Genomic DNA, 22,732 nt, shown 5'->3' on the forward strand with positions numbered 1-22,732 from the left:
CGCCCAGAAACGAAACGAGGAGCCAGGCCAGGCGGGGCGCCAGGCCCACAGGGGGCGGGCAGGGCGGCCTCGGCCCTGCGGAGCGCCCGGCTGGCAGCCACGGCGGTAGGGGGCTGTGGGTAACCCCGCGCTCCCTGTGTGCACTCTCCAGGGCCGACCCTGAGGAGCCAGCGCCGGCGGCGTGGATCGGAGGTGACCTGCCTCGCCCTCCTCCTCCTCACACCACCCCCAGAGCCACCCCCGGCTCCGAGGGAGCTCCACGGCGGGAGCGGGGCGCGGCCGGGCCGGGCCCGCAGGACAGCGGCTGGCCGCCAGCCTCCCGTCGCGTCCCCCCGCGGCCCGAGCCCGGCCCCGCGGCCCCGATAGGGCCGCGGAGAGTCCCCGCCCCCGCGGGGGAGCGGAGGCCCGGGAGGGAGGGAGAGAAGGAGGGAGGAACACCGCCGAGTTCCGCCTCAGCAGCCATGGCCGCGTAGCGTCTCCTCGGCGGCCGCGCTCGGACATGGGCCTGCCCCGGGCCGGCAGGCTGAGGCAGCGAGTCCCCGCGTCGGTGAGTACGGAGGCGGCGCCCGGGCCGCCGGGGGAGCGAGGCCTGCGGGGTAGGACTCGCCTCACGCCCTCCTCCGGCCGCGGCGGGAGGGGGCGGGCGCCCTTGGAGGGGAGCCCCGGGCCCGGCCCCGCCGCGGGGGTGGAGGCGCGGCCCTCAAGGGGCTGCGGAGGGCGGGGGGAGCCGGGTTCGGCCGTGCGGTGGGGGGGGGGCGGGCGGGCGGGAATCGGGCCTGGGCCGGTCGGGAGCCGGCAGCCCTCCGGCCTGGTGCCGGCCGTGTGACCTTGGGCAGCCCGCAGTCCCCCGCAGCCGCAGCCCGGCCGGCGTGACGCGTGAGCGGGGCCGGGGAAAGCCGCCCCAGAGCCCGAGAGCGGCCGGAGGAAGACGGCACGGAAGCAGCGCTGCCCAGAGTGCGCTCCTCCGGCCGGAGCGGCGGTGTCACGGAGACTACCTACCACAGGCACCGGCCGTGCCCGCGGCGGCGGGGTCCCGGGCCCGCAGCCGGGCGCCGCAGGGTTTTTAACCAGCCGGTTATAAACTTGGAGGCGTTTTCAGCCTCGCTGTCACCTCCCCTGCTTCTTATCGCCTGTACTGTTTGCGTAAGCTGTGCAGTTTCATTTGTCTAAGTAAGAAGTGAAGCTATTTGTACTCTTATTTAGATTGAATAACTTCCAAATTTTCTGCATAAAATCTAGCTTATTTGTTTTTAAGCAACTTAACTTTGTAGTGTCTTCCCACCCCATCAGTATCAGTTAGACTGTTGGATGAGCAAACTGTCAGAAAGGATTTTCTCACTGTGCCAAAAGAGTGGTTCCCAAGCTTGGCAACGCAGGTAGTTTCAACACGGTACATGACCAAAAACAGACCCATGACGTGCTGCTGCCATGATGACTGGTGGTACCCAGCAAAATGATGAAAGTCTGGGTACTCTGTGTAACTACCTTGCTGTAAGAAGCCCCAATGGTTATAATCAGCCTATGCATGTTAGGTTAATAATACTTTATTACATACCCGAATTGGTGATGGACAGTACTTAACATGTGAGTTTTATTTCAAACTGTGTTAGTGTATGCCTCTTGCAATATAACTGCTTCTGTGCGTTGTTCTTGCTATGGTCATTCCACTTAAAGATTACTCATATCCTTAGTAAAACAGGCATGATAATTAAAATGTTGAAAAACCTGTTACCAACAGGTATGTTACCCTGTCAGTGTAAAACTATCCATTCTAAGTATTTTAAACGCCCATAAACATCCAAGTATTACTTCCCTTATACTTTTGGGATATTGGCCTGGTTTTCAGCACTCTTGCGTATGAAGAAGGACCCTAAGATAATATTTCAGCTGGGGCTGGAAAAGATCCACAGTTTTGAATTTGATCTTAGTTTTTAAGAAGAACGTTGACAAACCTGAAATGGGTTGTTGCCTCTTCTTCACAGGGTTGACCAATAGTAGATTTAGCTATTATGGCTTTTTCAGTCCCTTGTATTCATGGTTTTAGGATCCAGTTCTCTTTTCTTGCTGGGAAGGAACATACCTCTCTTCCTTAGAGGTGTGTGAAAGATCCACGTACTTAATTGGAAGGGTTCATTGATGCCTCAGTGTTGCCATTGTATTGATACAGTGATTATAAGTACAGAGGAAAATGGAATGCTTGGCAAAAGTGAACGTAATCTAGTCGATAGAGCCTGGAGAAGCAAAAGTTTATCCTGCTAAAATGGATGTGATTCTGATAAGAAAGTACGGTTCATTACACCTCCTCTAGTGGAAACAAATACAAACCTTGCACAGAACTTGCAGTAGCTGGTCTATCTCCATGCATTTCACTGCTGTATGTTAACTACTGATTATCTTTTTGTGCAACTTATTTTGCTGGATTTCTCTATTGAGACTAGGCCAGTTAGGAGCCCAATATCTGCAAAAACTGGTGTTCAAAATCAGCTGGTTATATTTATATATGAAGGAGCTGATTTGGATTTGGAATTCATAGTTTCCCTGAAGGCTGCTAGAAGAAAAAAAAAACAAAACCAAAACAAAACACACCTCGTTCATTTGAGTATAAGGGAAAAAATAAAAATCAAGGTTCAAGCACATATTAAAATTTAGTAGAAGCTTAAGGAGTTTTAAGGGTCCTTATGAGCTAAGACTGAGCAGTCAGCTGGCAACTAGCAGTCACTCTGTAGGCCACTACTGACTAAAATCTAGTTAGGGGATTTTTGATGTATAAAACTGAAAATGCTAGTTATAGTTCCATAGTTAAGGTTCTGTATGGAAGAATAAATTAGAAACTGCAACTGAAATCTTGTATCAATTTATGACATATGCTGTATGTCATTCCATTAAGTAGGCTGTTGAGAATTTGATTTTTTTTTTTTAAATTTAGAAACTGTTACTCCTAATCCATTCTCACTCATTTTGCTGCAGCATATTGTATGGATTATGGTGCTGTGGGAGGTCAAAGAGTAATACCTCATTCATCAGATACTGTCGTTACTAGCTTATGTTTTGAAAAAAAAGGTACAGAAATTTTTTCAGATCAGGAAATAAATGTAAGTTCAGCATCAAATTTGTCTGGCAATTTAAAGACCTGCAGTTATAACTTAGTAACCATATCAGGAGAACATGGAAAGCCAATTTTTGTTCTGGGCCAAAACTCAGATTTGGCTTTTATCCGCTAGTTCTACATTTGTATAGATGAGGTTCCAGAAGAGCTGCCTGTATCAAGGTGCGTCAGCAACACTTGAGAATTTACTAGCATCCTTTGCCTTCCATTAAATGGTTCATCTTCCACATAATCTTGGTTTTTTTTCCCTCGTACACACATAGACACAGTAATGTTATATTCATATCTTTTTTGGACTACATATTTAGTTACAATATTCTGTCAGAACACAACCAAATGCTGCCACTTAAGATTAAGAAAATACTGGTTACATAACAGAGCAAACATTGAAGATATATTTGGAAAGGACTTAAAGCTTCAAAGAAAAAGCCTATTTACAGTTCCAAGTGGAATAAGAAAAAAGCCAGGTAGAGACGTGCTCTGAAGGTAGGATTAGACAAGCAATGCTAAAATCTTAATAAGAGCGAAGCCTTTCTTTGTAATTCTGTGAGTTAGAAAGTATGTCTTTGTTTTACACAAAGAGGCTTTTAGATTGTAAAGGTCCTTTACTTTGGGTCAGGGGTGTGTCTGTGTTTTGTTTCTGCTGAATGCAGTTCTTCTAATGAATTTTCTGCCTTGTTTTCAGCACCTAAATATCTCCCTGAAACATAAGACACCTTATATAGGGAAGATGTTTTAAGATGAGTGGGGTATGGGATATATTTTTAATTTTATGCATTAATATTAGTATTTGAAGACTTGATTATTTACTTTCTAGAATTATCTGTAAATCAGTCTCCTAAGGAAGAATTTTTGACAAGTTTATCAACTTTGAAAAGTTGCTATGTAATTGGAAATTAGCAAGTTCAGCATCTGTGTTCAAACAGTAAGTTATCTAGCTAGCTAGTGTTTAGTCTGACCTTGGCATGCCAGACCTTAAACCAGAGACTCATCACTAGATATGTATCTTACCTTATTTTTGCATTTATTTCCAACATGAATTTATCAAGTGTTTGGGTTAACTTAATATCTTTATTTAATAACCAGTTCCTAGATCAAGAACAGTCAACCTAGCGATATTATATGCAGTGATACTTTAAAGAATGTAACAGCTATGTGCCATGGGAAGGGATCACATTCCCATCCTGGCTTCTCATTCTTGGCTGCACACGCTGACTGCTCTCCTTGCACAAGCTGTGTGGCCTTTCTGCCTCTTCAGCAAGCTGAATTGGCTCAGTAAGAGGTTGGACAAGTACCAGACCAGCATGAGAAAGAGGGAGGGAAATCAGGACCACCTCATTTCGTGGCAGTCACCTACAGATCAATTCAGTTGGCTGAAACTTCACTCTGAGGTCACTGGCTGATGGTTTTTTTGGTCACACTTGTCATGCTGATCATCACCTTGAGGGTGGAGGGGAAAGACCCTACCTTCATCTTGTCAAAGGCAGTGTGGGTTTTCACTACTAGGAAATTATTTTGGGGGATCACTTGAGCATCTTCTAATTAGTTTGCCTTCCTTTCTTTGGCATTGTTAGCATCTTAATGTCTCACTGCTTGAGAGGGAGCTCAGTGCCTCCCCTGCTACCCCCCAAGGGCTAAAATAGCTTACCGTGTATTAGATTCAAAGACTTGTAGTTAGACTATCTGTATGACCTAAATGGTCTGCTCTAGCAGTATGTCAGATGAGGTGATGTAATAGACCCTTCTGGCCAAACTCTGCTTAACTATTTCATGGCTACCTGGAGAACACTTCCAAATGAAAGCAGAAAGACAACAGTACCCAGGAGTTTAAGACCTACAGCACGTCCAAGAAGTTTCAAGTCAATTTTAACAGTTGCAACCTTCCTTTTCTCAGCTTGTCTCTTACCAAGACATTAGAAGTCGCCTTTCCAAGGGTGTAGTGTGCATTTGCAGAGGTTTGTGCAAAGCTAGTGGTAAAATAATTATCCATTACAAATTTCAGAGTATAGAGAAGTCAGCTAATTTTTTGTAATATACTTACTGGCATTACAGTTGAATAAATTTGCTGGATATGATGATTTTGAACACTCTTAAGTCAGCATTTCTTCTCTTATTATTTTCTTATTCTTCTGTTAGCAACATATTGCTAATATTCTTGATAAATTACTTAGAGTGATTTCAAATAATTCTGTCACTTTAGGAGGATTAATTTATACAGTTAACTGTTTAGCCACTCTGCATCTAGTGCTAGCTCACATAAGGTGAGATAAATTAGGTAATAAATCCATACAGCTAACTATAACTGTATTAAAAATCATTGGAATATAATTGGGCTCTCCTTACTTATTTTCCTCCCCCCCCCAGAAAAATATTGATAGAGACTTCTAAGAAGCTGTACCATCCTAGAAGGAACATAAGTAACAACATTAACATGCCTGCTGTGGCGTCTGTACCTAAGGAGCTATATCTCTGTACTTCATTGAAAGATCTCAACAAGAAGACAGAAATAAAACCTGAAAAGACGAGTACAAAGAGGTATATATATATATTTTAATTGATTTTGGATTAATATTAGAAGTATTAGTGCTACTCTTCTGAGCAGGTTCCAGAACTACTTATGTTGTGGATCTAAATTTCCTCAATTATTTCTGTTAGATATAAAAATCTTTGATAGTCTTATGTGTGGATCTCTCAACTACTACATAGGATATGCTTACTGCCTACAGAAGGTAACTTCACATACTGCCAAAACATGACTTGGACAGGGCACGATGCCCATGAAAATTTGTGTACTTTGAGAAAAGGCTACTTAAATGCAAGTTCTTACAAATGATAAAAAGCTTAACAAATGTGTGAATAGAAAATATTTTGCCTCTAGCATTTTTAGACAATCAATGATTTCATTTTGTCTTACTATTAATTAGTTTTTCCTCAAAAAAATGTTGTTTTTAGAAGGGAAAGGTACTTTTTTCCATATTTCAGTATGCTGTTTAATTATGGAAGATTTTAAGTAAGGCTAGTAAACAAGCGAGCCAAGAGAAACATTATTTGGAGGAGCATGATTGTAATTCATATTTAATGAAAGCCTTATATTAAGATGGTAAAATCAAACAGTTAATATACAGGCAGAGGCTGTGAACAGTTAAAATGGCATCTTGTAATGAAAAGGTGTTTGAGGACAAGTCAACTATCACGTGCTTTACTCCTCCTCTTTGATTCCAGTTATGTGCAGAGTGCCCTTAAGATTTTCAAGGCAGCAGAGGAAAGCAGATTGGACCGAGATGAAGAAAAAGCTTACATCCTATATATGAAATATGTGACTGTTTATAACTTCATTAAAAAGAGACCTGATTTTAAGCAGCAACAGGTATAAAAGCTTTGACTGACCTCTTCTGCATTGGTAGAACTATTAGAAGTACAGAGAATTACACTAATGCACATTCAAAGGGTTACACTGGTATTAAGTAAACTCTCACTTATGATGATATTTTTCCTTCCTATTTTTGACAAGTCTATTGTTAATTGCCTTTACAGTTTATATACCCACAAGATATATAAATTTTCAGATCTGTATTTTTTCAGAGAAGTGTGTTCCTGTCATCTTTCCCATTCAAACTTTTTTTGGTGCCGTTGCCTTGCCTAGCCTTTATTTATTAGTGCTACAGAACAATTTTACTTACAAACTTGTGTTTGAGGGGAAAATATTTTGATTCAAAACAGTTCCTTTTGTTGGTGTTAATATAATTATAATATCAATTCTCTGTACCTTAGCAGCTCTTGATATGCACAGAAGTAGGCATTATTAAGCTGTAATATTAATATGTGGGGTGATGCTTGTAATTTTAGGATTATTTTCATTCAATTCTTGGACCTACAAATTTAAAAAAAGCTATTGAAGAAGCTGAAAGACTGTCAGACAGCCTTAAGCTCAGGTACGTGAATATAGTTAATAGATAATATACTGTTCATTATACCTGAAGCCTGTACATGTGCAATTGCAGGTTTTCGTGCTATTTAATAGTAAGGGATTGCACTTGAGTAGATCTTAGATACCTGAGACTATGGGGGGGTTAAATTGTTTATCCACAAAAGTCTGTTCTTGGAGATAATTTTTATTATCACACAGTTCAATAACTTGCCACTGTATACATTGTCTCTTAATTCTTGGTAACTATGATTTGTTGATATTTTCTTCTATTTTTATTTAGTGACTAATAAAAAGAAACCACAAGATATAAACTATATATGTACTATGGATGTTCAAGAGCCATTTCCTCCTTACCCTTTTCATCACAAAGTTCTGAAACCAAATATACTAATGAATTTTCCTAATATTTACATATGTTAAAGTCCTCCTAGTGTAGATTTAGTTTACATGAACAAAACACATTTTTTGATTCTTTAGCTATGTTCTACGCCTTTTCTCTACCTCTACCACATGCAGACATGTATATGGAAGTGTACAGTTTTGCCAGTATGTAACTGAGCTGATGCTAACAGGCTTTTGGGTAGCTCATTTACAACTGTCAAGTTACATGTCTTTGTGCCATAAGCCATGAGATTGTGTCGTTAAGAAGTTGTAAGGTAGAATCTGTCTTTAAGTGATGTTTAGTGCAGTATGTCTTGCTTCCAGCCTTATCTGCTTCTTGCATCCTTAGCAACTATCTTTCTCACCCCTTTAACGCTTTCACTTCAGCTAGGCACATTCTCTTGTCTCCCAGTATTACTGTGAAAGCATATTCTATGCCCTTCAAAGTGCTTAATCCGAAAGTTAGTTTAGGTGAACAAGGAAATAAGAGTATAGTTACATGTATATGAAAAGAGGCTTTCCAAAGGTGTCTCATGGTACTATGCATGAAACATTCTTTAAGTTTTCTTTATTTTTAGTTAGGAGTCTTACAATTCAACAGAGCTACAAATTTACTGTAAGAGTAAACACTGATAGAATTGTAGAAAACCAGAATTATTTAAAGACTTATTTAGTTACTTGTGCCTTTTTATGAAAGGAACAGAGTTTGGAAAGTTGACACAACTTTCGGGTACTCTGGGCAAATACATTTAAAGGAAATACAAATGAAACATGACTCCTGTGTAACTACAGAAGTGGTTTCGGGGAAATTATTTGTATAATTTCTTCTCCAGGCAGTAGGCCAGCAAATAGTTTGAATGTTAATTGTTAACTAAAAGTGGAGCTGCTGCATCAGTTGTATAGGAGCAGGAATACCTACATGAATGATCTATGTGCTTCAGAGGCATAAATGGGAAATTGACGGGTAAATATTCCATATTGACTGAATTAAACTAAAATCTGAAATATGCTTTAGTGCCATTAACTCCAAATGAGAGCAGAATGCTCTGTTCTAACTTACGATGCCTTTGCCAAATCAAGAAGCCTATTTAAAAAAATAAAATTACAGACTTGCAGCTCCTTCCTATTAGTGGCCAATTAATAGAGTAGACTTGGAGGTAGAATTTGATTTAGTGATCTAGTTTATTAACACAGTACTTTTACTACGAAATACAGCTGTATTGTTGTCATTTTAATCCTGATTAGGCAACATATGATGAAAATGAGCAATTACTAATACAGTTCAGTTCATGTTTCACTGCTTGGTTCAGTCATCAAAATTGTTAGTTCAAAACATTCTTTTTTGTTTTACGGATCCCTAGTAACCCTTGAGCTTCTTAGTTACATTAAATATAATAGAATGCTATTTAACAGTGATGTGACTATACAAACCTGCAGTTGGTGATCCAAAAGCTGTAGTTTGGAGGTCACTGGTTTACAATATCGTGATTGTCCTTACAATGGCAAAAGGCTGGGAGGTTAATTTTAAAGTCTAAGGCTTTATGAAAAGGACAGCTGCATGTAAGACCTAGGTCCACCAAAGCTGTCTAGTATGCATGATTCTTGCATTGACTTCACTGTAGTCCCAGTGTTTGAAACAAACAGCAGGGACACAGGTGAGGACATAACAGTATTATGGAGTCAGCTTACATTCTGAAGGTGACTGCTACCATATAAGTAGTTCTGATCCGACTTCTCAAAAAAGAAAATTTAGATAACTGAGCTAACTTACTCCTAACTGTTATTGTTAGCTCTGTTGTAAAACCAAATAAAATACCTGGGCTGATTGTTATAATATATTGAAGTTTACCTGTAACTCACCAATACTTACTCTTTCCTCTACAAAATGAAAAACCTATTACATTTAGCGACACCATAGCTAAGCATGACCCCAGGTTTAAAGAAAAAAATTAGTTAGCCTTAAGAGCAGTGGCTATGAAATAGGACCCAAAACAATATTTAAGAATAAGAAAACCAACTCAAGAGTGGGATTAAAATGAGGTTCACTGGAAATATAAAAATTGACGATACTTTAACTTTTTTAAACTTTAAAGAAGTTTTTTTTCCCTCCTGAAGACTTGATGATTCTGATGTTAATTATCCAAGGCTAGCCAATAACACAATATTAAAAAAGAGGCTTTTTTTTTTTTCCCCAATAGATATGAGGAAGCTGAAGTTCGGAAAAAACTTGAAGAGAGGGACAGACAAGAGCTGCAGAAAAAGCAAGAACCAAAAGATGATGGAAAGAGTTCAGCCAAAAACTCTTCAGAAAGTGCTGTGGATTCCAAAGGAAAAAGCCAAAGGGTAACTGAAGATGTTTACAAACTCTAATTCAGTCTAAATGCATAGTTTTAATCTAGCATTTGATCTCTACTAGTAGCTATTTCCAGTTCAGAACCATTTTTTTTTTTTTATTAGCTTATACTCCCCATAACCCTTCTTTGACATTTCTTTGGAAGATGTTGAGTCCTACCAACCTTGAAGTCTTGCATAAGATAGACTAGGGGTTTTTTTGTAAAGTCAAATTCTATTTTATAATAGAACTAGCTAGTGTAAGAAACCCAAGGTAATGGTAATAAGCTGATGTTATGGGTAACATATCTCTTCTTTAGGAGAGAGCTGACTTTTCAAGCACAAATGTGGAAAGAAACTTAATTTCTCCAACATACTTCACAAATTTTATCTGGCAGATGATGATGTCCTACATTGTATTGCCTTTTTAACTGGTTTTTGTCTAGGGAGGGCAGCAACCTTGGTATGTTTTTAGTACATTTGTCAACACATCTTTAGAAGGAGCTTCCTTTTTCTTGGTTTCTTCGTGTGGCTTACAGTCTGGCCAGTTTCCCTCAAGCTATATGAGAGTCAGTGTCTGTTGGCCACCTTGGTTCTGAGTATTAGATATTAAACTAACTTTTTTTTTTCTTCCTTAAAACACAGATTAATGGTGAGAGAAAGCATTCACTGGAGAAAAAGGATCAGTCTGACAGTCTAAGTGGTAAGAAATGCAATGTTCACACAGATGTGGAAAAGGTCTCCATATGATTATGCACATGTCAGCTAAGCAGTTGCAGTTCTTTTAAGGAGTTATTTCACAGTCAGAGTATTTCGATGAAATTCTAGTATCCTGCATTTCAGTAACAGTGACTTAGTAATTAATTAGGCTCTGTACTGCAGCCTTCATCACTTCTTTTGAACTTAGAAAGCTGTACTTAGTTTTTCAACAGTTTAATAACTGAAGCTGAACTAGCCCTAAAGTGATCAATTTAGAAAGAAAAATGTCTCTTCAAATGATAAGAAAAAATATAGGCAAGGCTGAAATGTGTCAGCTTTCTCAGTTAAATAAGAAATTTTGCCTTTCCCCTCCCAACTTCCTGGTTTTTGTTCCTGTAATATGTGAAAGTGTTCTCTAAAATTCTTAACTGATGAGGAACTTCCGCAGCATGTAGTTTACAAATGCTTGCCTATATAGCTTGATTTAAGTGACACTGCAAAAAGTTAAACTAGTTTATCACTGAAGTGTTCAGTGTTGCCTAATTCAGCACATCAGGTGCTAATCACTACAGTAGTGGGAGCAAAAGGTCCAGTATATTTATTCTATACTGTCTCACCTCCATGACTTTGTGGATTTTTCTGTTCCATCTGTTCTTAGTCCTGATTGCGCCAGTCAGATGTGGTTGTAGCTGTCTCCATTTATAATATAGCTTTTTACATCTAATAGTTTCTCTATTTCAAGGAACAGTCACAGCTGAGAAACTGTTTGCAATGATGTCGGACAAAAATATTGAATTGATTATAATGGATGCTCGAAGATTGAAAGATTATCAAGAATCCTGTATTCCAAGATCTATCAGTGTCCCAGAAGAAGCTATCAGTCCTGGGTATGAAATAATGTTAAATGATAGTGAAATATTTAGTTTCATAAATTGACTGGAAAAAAGTTACATGCTTTCAAAGCTTGTACACTTAGTTTTGGAGTCTCTGATATATACCAGTGGGCAAGATGTATCTGGACAGCTCTGTTCTTGCATGTACTGACTTTAAGCCAGAGCATATTTACTTTATACAAGCACATAAACATATATGGATTATATATTGTTGGATAAAATGTCACTTGTACATTTGTCTTTAAATGCATGTTAATACATTTCAGAGTTACTGCTAATTGGATTGAAGCTAGACTCCCAGAGGATTCTAGAGATCCATGGAAGAGGAGAGGACACTTTGATTATGTTATACTGCTAGACTGGTTTAGTTCTGCTACAGACTTAAAGCTAGGAACAACTCTTCAGAGCCTGAAAGATGCGCTTTTTAAGGTTGGCAAGTTTCATGTTTTGTATTAATTCATCTCAATAAACAAGAAGGTCTTAAAGCACCTATAATTACAAAGTATTTGGAAGACTTTATGATACTTCAGGTGAACATCTTGGTTTACTTTTCAAAGACTGCTTATTTTGATAGCAGAAATGTAGTCTGAAGTTTCACATTCCCATGCTTGTGCTCTAGTAGAGGACAGTATAATTTATTAAATAGGTAAACAGCAGAATGATTCAACTCCCCTCCTCAACAACTCTCTCATGAACTTAAGAGTTCTTGGCTGACAGAGTTATTTGGTAGAGTACTTAGTACTGTTTGTCAGAAACATTGTCTCCCTCTTTCCTGTATTAGCAACTATAATTCCTTATTCATGGGAACTGGCTGGCCACCTGCACAGGCAGGCCAAAGAAGGCTAGCTTCTTTGCAGTCCTATCAGTGAGGGACTTCCTAGAATGGAGGGATTTTGGTGAAGGAGACCCCAGAAATATTTTGAGCATTGTTAACTTTTCTGTATTATTGAATATAACTTTTAGAGAAACATGAATTTAAATTTGGGCTTCATCAGTGCAGGGAGCTTATAGACTCAATATTAAGCAGATGCTCAACATTTTCACGTCAGAACTCCGGCTATAGCTGTGTTGTCCTTACTCTTTATATAGGTGGCTCTTGTGAAAGACTGCACATCTTTGTTACCTAAACATTCAAGACTGGGGTTCAGAGATAGTTCAGGCAGTTCTCCCTGTTTATTGCTTTATGAATAGTCTCTGAGCCTCTGTGCCTTGGTCATGTTCTAATACTGAGGACCTCAGGAGGAGGGCAGTCTGGAGCCCGAACTCTCAAGGGTTTTTCAGAAAGTTAACATCATGCTTTCTAAAGCCGATATCTCTAATCACTCAGCAAACTTACCAGATAAGAAACTGAAGCAAATATTTTAATAAAATATTTTTCTGCATGGAGGATCATTACTTGAAGTAGTAGTAAGTGGTTCTTTCTGTATTGGAAATATTCAGACCCCGTTTTAGGTAGAGCCAGGAACCTGTGTTGGGCATTCTCCAAACACAAGGAGGATCCCTGTTCCCCAAAGAGTTTTTGCAGCCTGCTTAATTCTTATTTAAAAATCTCAAAAATAACCTGTCTCAATGTAATGACTAGACACAGAAATTTCAACAAGAGTTGAAGAGTTTCTCTTCTATTTTTAAATCGTTTCATTTCAAACTTTTTTCCTTATAGTGGGAAAGCAAAACTATACTGCAGAATGAACCTTTAATTCTAGAAGGAGGTTATGAAAACTGGCTCCTTTGTTTTCCCCAGTACACAACAAATGCTAAAGTAACTCCACCCCAGCATAGCAGGAGTGAAGCAGTGACTGTTTCTTGTAAGTATAAAGGATGCTCCCCCCAAGTATTTATCATTACCGGATGCATCTTTAATCATTCAAATATGCTTGAGATAGCCTTGTTCTGGCTAAATCTAAATTTTGGGATGGAACATGGGGGTTATTTTGCTTTTGTGGGTTTTAAGTGCTCTCATGCTTCTCTCCCCCCTCCTAAAGTGGATTTTACATATCCATCTCTGGAAGAGCCAGCTCCTGTTCCACCTGTTGTTGCTATAAAGCCATCTCCAACAGAATTGATTGAAAATGAAGAAACAGGAGATAATTTGGAAGAGAGACTAAAATCACTTAACAGACCAAATGTACAGGATGCTGCTGTTCCAAAATCTGACAGTTCATTTGTAGTTAATCCAGTATCAATGACAAGAAGTATCCCTGAGGTAAGCTGTGTTTCTTTTTCTCAGAGTTAGCATATGGTTAATTTATTAGAGACCCACTACATGCAGAAGCCTAAATCCACAAGGAAGTACACTCAGTATTTAAGCCTTGTACGCAAGTATATTGGTACAAAGACTATTAGTGATCTGTGAAGCCATGATAACTAATCTGCAGAACTTTATGAAACTGAATATACTTAAAATAATTGCAGAGCTTTTAATGAATATTTTTATGTGAGCACCTAAGAAATTGAAGGTTATCAATTGATCGTTAATTCAGAATGTCTATAAGCAAACTTCTCTAATCAAAGCATATATGATGAAACACAGGGAGGGTAGTTAGGCTATGGCTTACCTTGGCTATTCCAAAGGCCTGTTTTCCAGCAACTCTATCTTCCTTCAAATAATAAAACATTTAGGTGGTGTGTCACTCTTGGCCCAGTAGTGAAAGTACAGGGATTTGTTTCTTCCTTCTACAGGGATAAAAATTTCTAAAGACACCTTTGTAGAGTCCTTACACAAAAATAATGTTTTCCTTAAAAGACAAGGCTAAAGTCAAATTCTTCACTTTCACCCTTCTATATACTGCCTTTAATAGAAATTTCAGTCTGTTCTTCCCTGAAGCAGGCAAGCTTTTATTTCTTCAGAACTTCTACTTCAGCATCAAAACCAACTTGCTCTCCTAGATCTAAGCATAAGTCATTCTTAAATACCTCTTCCCATCAAGCAGATCTGCCTTAATCACATGCTCTGGCACATGATTGAGAGAGGCAAGCCCAAATTAGGCTGCCTGATTGCTCTAAGATGTTCACCTTTGAAAGCTTGAAAATAAAGAGTTGTAGTAATCAGTGCTTAATGCTGTCCTTATGGTTCTCTAGGGCTTGTTGTTTCTTATCTCACATCTGGAAATTAAGTGAATACCTAATTTCACTAACAAGCAATTTGAACTACCAGATTTAATGAAATTGAAAGTTTGCTATCTCTCTAGCAGGAGTCAACTTTATATCATCTTTATTCTCTTATAAATCTCACTTAGAAAAAGTTTAGCTAACCGAGTAGTAATAGCTGTAGTGAATTGTTGTTCTACACTTTGTGTTACAGGTTGATCGTACTAAAAAGCCTTTGCTAAAAATCCCTGATGATAACAGACCAAAATCTCAAAGTACAGTCAGCGATGGCCAGCCTGTTGAGAATGGACGGATAGTTCCAGACCGGTCCACAAAGCCATTATGTGATGCAAAGAGCATTCTGACAGAAGAAGAAAAAAGTCGTGTACATGCAGAAACTGCTGCTCTGTTAGAGAAAAACAGATGGGAAAAAGAGCTCCGGGAGAGGCAACAAGAAGAACAGAGACTCAAGCGAGAAAAAGAAGAACAAGAACAAAAAGCAAAAGAAGAACAGAAAGAAAAGGAACACAAAGAAAAGCTACAGCAATCCAAAGAGGACAGAGAACAGGAGAGGGATGAACAAATAAAAAGAGAACAGGAGGAAAAGGAGCAAGAAAGGGCACGCAAAGAAGCAATGGAAGCAAAAAAGCAAAATAAAAATGAACTAGAAAGCATTGGTGCAAAAAGGATTGAGATTGACAAAATATCTGCGGAAGAAAGAGAAAAGGGAACTCGAACACCAGAAACACAGAGACGGGCACTGGGCGATGCATCTCAGACCTTTGTGACTGCTTCAGGCAAGGTTAGTGAAAAAAGAGAAAATCATCACCAAACGTGGAGTAGTTATTCAGGATGATTTGTGAGCGCATACTCTAGTATCATACTAATCTAGAAGTTTTAAATATATCATTGGATTTTTATTTAGGCCACCTTTACATAAATGTAGAGGAGAAAGTTAAAACCAAGACACAAATAGATTTAATTTTTTTTTGCATGACAGCCTCGATTCTTGCTTGTAGGTGGGCAGCATGGAATCCCCATAGGATAATAAAACTTCCCACTGACATGGAGCTAGAAGGAATGGTTCATAGTCTGCAATCCTCTGTTTCAAAAATAGAGGCATGGTGGCATTTTCTCTCTTGCACCAGCCCAGTACTGTATATTATACTGTTGTAACACATGCTAGGAACAGAATTGTATTATCGTAACAAACTCTTTAGTGCCCCCAGCTGAATAAATGCTGATATAACAGGATTTTGTTGACTAGCAGAGGAAGCAAAGCAATACCCTAAGCTAGTATTTTTGCTGAGAACAGTCTGGTTCCAACTCTTTTGGAGGGATCACAGTTCCTTCTTTCCTCATATTCTTGAAAAAAATTGCAAAATTTCTGAGAGTGTAAAAATCATCTAATCATGAAACTTGAGCCATTGGTGAAACTGAGTTAATAACGGAACAGATGTCTTTAAAACCATTTCTCAAGAACATGCGTTAGGATATTTTTCTCTCTCTTTGCAATTGCAGTTGTTATTTGACCAGACTTTGGTGCTTGTGTAATGCAAATGCACAAGGAAGCCAAAATAAATCTTCCTGGGCAACCTTAGTGCAGTCATTCTTGAGCTGTTGACTGACAGCGCAACTTCACATAATCCCAAAATGACTGCCTAGGATAAATTCATAATGTTGGCTTCACAGTTTGCCTTTTTCATGGAGAGGCTTTGTCACAGTGAGAAGTAAAAGGGGAAAGAGTCTTTTATTTAAAAACAAACTGTAAACCCCACAGCTTTTAGGGAGGAAAGTAGTGTAGGTGGAACTTCTGCACTTCATCTCTGAGCCTTTGAAACTATGTAACAGACTGTCTTATTTGACACAACATTCAGCCTCAAAGGCTATTCCAGCGAATTGCCTATAGTATAGACGAGGAAGAATAAAAACGATATGTAGATACCTGTTCTAACCACGTCTTTGTGGCATGTGCATTTAACAACCAAAAAAGAGAATATAACTGCTTTTTCCCTATTTTGCTTTATCAGCATTCTTTACTGACATTCCAGATGAAAATTGAAAGCCTTCTCTCAAAATCTTTTACAGCAAACTGGGGTTAAAGGACAACCAGACAGTGGAGCTCAAAAGCCAGGACCCCTTAGAGAGGATTCTGAACAAGATACTGAAAGACTTAAAGTAAATACAATGTGTTGTATGTAGCCCAAACCAATCAAGCGCAGATGCTTTATGATTATTATGTTATGTTAAATTCCACCTCATTTTAATTTTTAAAGTCATCATCTAAAGAAAAGACTATGTCATGTTTACAGCTGTTTGTTTGCATTTTTTCATTTGTCATATTCATCTGAAAAAAATATTTGAAGCTTTCACTAGAAGTCTTCATATGTTTCTGATGGCATTAACAAGCATTCCACACTTGTTTGTCATCTCATACATACTCCTTTGTGTACCACTTTGAAAGGGAGAAAAGATCATCCCTATGTGTTTAACAGAAGCACATACTCCTAATAAAGTAGCTTCTTTAGGGAAGAAATTGAGTATTCAGACTTTTGTGAGACTGAATTGTCCTTTTTTTCTGGAGCATGTCAAGAAACAGCTTTTGTTTAGACTGAGTGATAGAAAATAGTAGTACTATATTACCATTATAATAAATTGTATTTCCAGCTATGATCAAGGATTTCATAATGAACTGTTTTGCACTGAATCATATAACTATATAGGGAAGTCACAGGCAGCTTGCTACTCTGCATAAGTAACTGTACGTACCTTACATTTCTATTTATTTATTAGTCTCAGCGGGAGCCGTTAATGAGAGCGCGAAGTGAAGAAATGGGAAGGATAATCCCAGGACTGCCTGCAGGTTGGGCAAAGGTAACTTTCTGTTCTGATGTTACAATCAAGTGGCCTTGTTTAGTTTCATATTGCATTTCAATTGTGTCTTATTTCTAAGTTAGATTTTGTTTGTTTGTTTTTATTTTTTCCCCTTCAACTTCTACATGGTTATTTTCTGAATTTTAATGTTATTTGTAATGAAACTAGGAGAGCTCATCTGCTGTTTCTGGTATTAAGCAGTTGCTGTTTAATACGCATTTTGGTGAAAGTGGTGCCTTCCAGTAAATTTAATTCATTAAATATTGAGGCCAGTGATGACTGTTAACATCTCAATGTTTGAAAAACTCATGCACTGTTCTTACAGTAGTTTAAAAATAGGTAAGTAAGTTAATGATGGATTTTTACTTGGTTTTGAAACAATTTGTTTTTTTCCCCCAAGTTTCTGGATCCAATCACTGGAACCTTTCGTTACTATCACTCGCCAACAAATACTGTTCATATGTATCCACCAGAAATGGCTCCTTCATCCACTCCTCCATCAACCCCTCCAACTCATAAACCCAAGCCACAGGTGACCGTTGAACGAGAAAGAGAACACTCCAAACTGAAGCGCTCCTACTCTTCCCCAGATATAACCCAAGCCATTCAGGAGGAAGAGAAGAAAAGAATTCCTGTAACTCCTGCAGTCAATCGTGACAATAAGTATGTTCAATAAGTTATACCACAACTCGTGCAATATAATAGTATATAGGATTTTCTTTGTGTTTAACCAACTGAAATTCATTAGTATTTTCTAAGTAGGTTTGAAAGGATGCAAGAATGATAGACTTAAATTTAATTGCTAAAAGTTCAATGTATAGGGCAGTTGTCTTTTGAGAATTAATGTAATTACTATGTATTAACATGAACTTCAGAGGTCACAGTGTAACTGGACAATAGTTGCTTTTTAAGTTGTGGTATTTGTGTTAACATATTAAATGCCAGTCTTCTGACAGCTTGTGAAATGCAGAGTTTTCAGGTTTTAAACTGGGTTAAATCAACAGCTAATTCTTCATCTGTGAATTTAAAAAAAAAAATCAACCAAAAAAAACCAACACCAAAAACCCAAAACCAACTAGTATTGAATACCTTAAATAATGGTTGGTGTTTGGTGACATCTTGTGCCAGGATATTTCATTCCCTGTGAGGGAGGGTGGTTCTGTTGGCGTATGTGCACAGCCTTGTCAAGTTTGATACTTCTAAAAAATAATTTCTTCCTTACAGACCAGTCTGTTACACTAAAGCAGAAATTTCAAGACTCTCTGCATCGCAAATTCGGAATCTTAATCCTGTGTTTGGGGGATCGGGACCAGCTCTTACAGGACTTCGTAATCTAGGGAACACTTGCTATATGAATTCCATATTACAGTGTCTGTGCAATGCACCTCACCTGGCTGATTATTTTAACAGAAACTTGTATCAAGATGATATTAACAGGTAACAATCTCTTATTCTCATCCTTTAATTTATAATTGAAGGCAAAAAATCTGCCTTTACAATTGTTAATTAAAAAAACCACTTAGTGGGGTTAAGGGGGGTGGTTTGTTTTTTTAAGTAGGAGACATGCTAACTTGTAAGAATCTTGACATTTTCAAAATCTGTGTTTGTGATGAAATAGGTTTTACTGGACAGTCTTAATTAAATTGTGCTTACCAAATTCATAAATATAAGCGTACTAGAGTCTCCTAAAACCAAACAGAATATTTAAATAGCAGTTTACAAAACAAGCTGGAAACAGCATACCTTCCATTAGCCCAGTCTTGAACATGGAGCCAAATTACAGTGCCAAAGTAGACAAAAATTTTAACTCAGTCTAACAGCCAGGTTTTTTTGGTCTAAAGAAATTACTTTGAAATTGGGAGAACGTCTTGAATTAATAATATTTAAAGAAAAAAAAAAACCTTATTTGAAGGGCTCACTATATAATTTTTTTTGGTCTGTTTAATTGTATAGGTCGAATTTCCTGGGGCATAAAGGTGAAGTGGCTGAAGAGTTTGGTGTAATAATGAAAGCTTTATGGACAGGACAGTATAAATATATCAGTCCAAAAGACTTTAAAATTACAATTGGGAAGATTAATGACCAATTTGCAGGATATAGTCAACAGGACTCCCAAGAATTGCTTCTCTTTCTAATGGATGGCTTGCATGAAGACCTAAATAAAGTAAGCAATACACTTGTAACAAATGATACATCTGTCAGATGATCAAGAGAAATAAATTTTTAAAAGACCCTCTTATTTCATAAGAAGATTATGTTACTGGAACCTTGTATAGAAGGAAATGCAAGTATTCAGAATTAAAGTAGAAATTTAGTTTGAAACAGTGTAACGTACTGAAGGGAGTAATGGAGGAAGCCTAACTAGATAAGAAATGGATGGCTACACTGACATGTTCAAATATTTTTGCAAATATTCAATAGTATACTTGCCTATAGATGAAACCTCATATTTTTGTATATGTTAATATATAGCTATGATATTTAAACTTCTGTTACCCAGGCTGACAACAGGAAAAGATACAAGGAAGAAAACAACGATCATCTTGATGACTTCAGAGCAGCAGAACTAGCCTGGCACAAACACAAACAGCTCAATGAATCCATTATTGTGGCACTCTTTCAAGGCCAGTTCAAATCTACAGTGCAGTGTCTTACATGTCACAAGAAGTCGCGAACCTTTGAGGCTTTCATGTATTTGTCGTTACCGCTTGCATCCACTAGTAAATGTACTCTGCAGGTACGGTGGGACTAGAGAGAAACAGTTGGTGAAGTAAAAGCATTTATCTGTGACTTCATTACAATGTTGCTCCTGCTCAGTCTTTTGTTGAAGGGTTTGGTCAATATTCCAGCTTAATTTATGCTAACCTGAAACATGAACAGATCTGAGTCTTCATTATTTTTTAATTCTTCTAAAGTTTAAAAAAAAAAAAAGGTTATTGCTTGAAAGTTTTAAAATACAAGCAGGATGGAAATACTGAAGCCACAGCAGCAGAAAAGACATGTATAGTATTTGCTTTTATAGGTAATAGTATAACTATTCTGTGTTTTTAAACAAAGTATTGTAGGTGTATTTTAAAGGACTTGCAGCTAATTAATATATGTAGTAAAATTTACTTCTACACATGGATTTAACTCTTCCTCATTTTTGTGAAACATAGCATGCAGGTACTTAATGCAGGTTAACAACAAAATAGGAAACAAACATTTTTGCTACACATTTGTAAACACCTGCCCTTCACAATCTCTGTTTGTATTTTGTTTTAGGAATGCCTTAGATTGTTTTCCAAAGAGGAGAAGCTCACTGATAACAATAGGTTTTACTGTAGCCATTGCAAAACTCGAAGGGATTCTTTGAAAAAAATAGAAATTTGGAAATTACCACCTGTTCTTCTTGTGCACTTGAAACGGTAAGAGAAACGGTGATTGGTGAAAATTAATTAGGATGAAGTGACCAGGCTGTCATGGAGATTGATTGTTCTAGTGCAATAGCTAACCATTTTTAATTAGAGAAAGGTTCCGGATGTATTTCCAGTTGTAATGTTGCAAAAAATTTTATTTTCATCTGATGCCTCTTTTATTAGGCTGTAGTTCACAAAGCACTGTTACAAGTAATATCTTTTTATTTGTGCTAAGAAACACATGTGCAAGCATTAGCAAAACTAGGGGCCAAATGCTTTAGTTGATCTCACGTCCTGGTTGAAAACAGGGAAAACAAACATGCTTAATATTCTTAGATAGCTTGTGAACAACCTGTAACTTTTAATGATGCTTTTTAATTCTCTAGATTTTCCTATGATGGAAGATGGAAGCAAAAGCTTCAAACTTCTGTAGATTTCCCATTGGAAACGCTTGACCTTTCACAGTACGTTATTGGTCCAAAGAATAACTTGAAGAGATACAATCTGTTTTCCGTATCAGTAAGTAACCATGTTACATTTCCAAGTTCAGCTGATCTTTATGCCAAGACTTGGCTTGGCCTGTGTGGTTTATCTAGGTTTCCAGGCTGCCTACCTGGTTGCAGATTAAGTTGTTGTATTCTAAAAAGAATTATTGGTATTTAGTAGAAACCGCACATTCTAGTTTATTTTGCTAACCAGGGAAGAAATGGCAGCTTTCGAGGCCATTAATTCTTTTCTTCTTATGTTTACAGAATCATTATGGTGGGCTGGATGGAGGGCACTATACAGCCTACTGCAAAAATGCTTCAAAACAACGCTGGTTTAAGTTTGATGACCATGAAGTTTCTGAGATCTCAGCATCATCTGTGAAATCCTCTGCTGCATATATTCTCTTTTACACTTCTTATGAACAGCGAGCAGTGGATATGGCCACATAAAGTAGTGTGGGTTAAGAAAACTGGTTTTCTTTTTATAAGAGCAAAGTAGGTATGGGAATGCATATAAATATGCAAAACTATGACAAACATAGTCACTTACAGATATGGGGATGGTTCCAGCAGCTTTTCTGCAAGCAAGCTCTTTCTGGTCAGTACTAGTGCTTAAAAATCAGAAGACTGATTAGTAATGCTTGTGGTAATACTGCCACCTGTGAAACCATTTAAAAAGCATACTTGCATTACCATTTATTTAAAAAACAACTATATTTTTAGTCTGCTCCAAAATTAAATTCTAGCTTAGTCATCTGAAATCTATTACCAAGTAGTTTAAAATGTCTTAAAATCCCAAGGCATATCTTGATTTTTATTTTTTTTCTTTCACTGTTATGGCCTTTTCACATTTCTAACCTTAAGCTTGATTCTACTGTGAATACTCTAGAATGATGTAAACAGTTAGGAATGTAAGTGTACATATTGATTGCATACTTGCACATCAGAACTATGTATATAATAAAATGTTGTCCTTTTTGTGAGAATCTCTAAAACTCAGAGGACTGTGTTTATTTGCCAGCTCTAATTGCAACACTACTTAATAAAAAAGCAGAGCTGTATTTTTTTTCTGCTAGCTTTTGTCAATATTTGTGCACTTCAGAGTTAGTCTAAACAAACAAGATTTTCCTTTTTAATTTTTTAATATAAATTTTCATGTACACATGCATTAAAAACCTTAATGAAGAAATGATTTAAAAATATATCCTGTTAAATGTATGTTTGCGTTTGGCGTTTTTATTCTCAACTAGTTGTACAATGGTCAGGATTCTACGAATGAAAGTCTGAATTATAGACAGTTAAACGTTCTTCAGATTAAAAAAAATACTATGTTGTATAGAACTGATAAGTTTAAAAACTATTTTAGTTGCATCTTGTGCATTTTCCTGCTCTGGATTTGGGTTAGTTTTCCCTCTCTGATTGCATTGGCATTCAAAAATCTTAAATTATACATTCTAAGCTTTTATCTGTCTATGTGCCTGTGTCTTGCTGATGGAATTAAGACCAGGGTTGATGATTGTTTTCCAAAAGCTTAGAAGCTGCAAACA

General features: G+C 37.9%; 1 protein-coding gene across 3 annotated transcripts; it reads left to right on the forward strand.

Moving 5' to 3' along the window:
* Positions 1–394: 394 nt before the first annotated feature.
* On the forward strand, positions 395–22,403 carry USP8 (ubiquitin specific peptidase 8). Of its 3 annotated transcripts, none has more exons than XM_075045185.1 (20): positions 395–547; positions 5,471–5,641; positions 6,329–6,473; positions 6,953–7,038; positions 9,614–9,758; positions 10,392–10,449; positions 11,173–11,332; positions 11,605–11,767; positions 12,999–13,143; positions 13,321–13,541; positions 14,640–15,227; positions 16,514–16,603; positions 17,219–17,299; positions 17,700–17,962; positions 18,524–18,736; positions 19,253–19,463; positions 19,800–20,036; positions 20,564–20,706; positions 21,084–21,216; positions 21,450–22,403. In XM_075045185.1, the coding sequence occupies exons 2-20, from the start codon at positions 5,538–5,540 to the stop codon at positions 21,633–21,635; spliced, it is 3,372 nt and encodes a 1,123-aa protein (XP_074901286.1). In that variant the 5' UTR covers positions 395–547; positions 5,471–5,537; the 3' UTR covers positions 21,636–22,403. The 3 variants fall into 3 exon arrangements, with proteins under 3 accessions (XP_074901286.1, XP_074901287.1, XP_074901288.1); XM_075045186.1 differs by having other exon boundaries at positions 396–547; positions 11,188–11,332; XM_075045187.1 differs by lacking the exon at positions 16,514–16,603 and having other exon boundaries at positions 396–547.
* Positions 22,404–22,732: the final 329 nt, after the last annotated feature.

Source organism: Buteo buteo, chromosome 13, assembly GCF_964188355.1.
Source record: "Buteo buteo chromosome 13, bButBut1.hap1.1, whole genome shotgun sequence".
Classification (NCBI taxonomy): domain Eukaryota; kingdom Metazoa; phylum Chordata; class Aves; order Accipitriformes; family Accipitridae; genus Buteo; species Buteo buteo.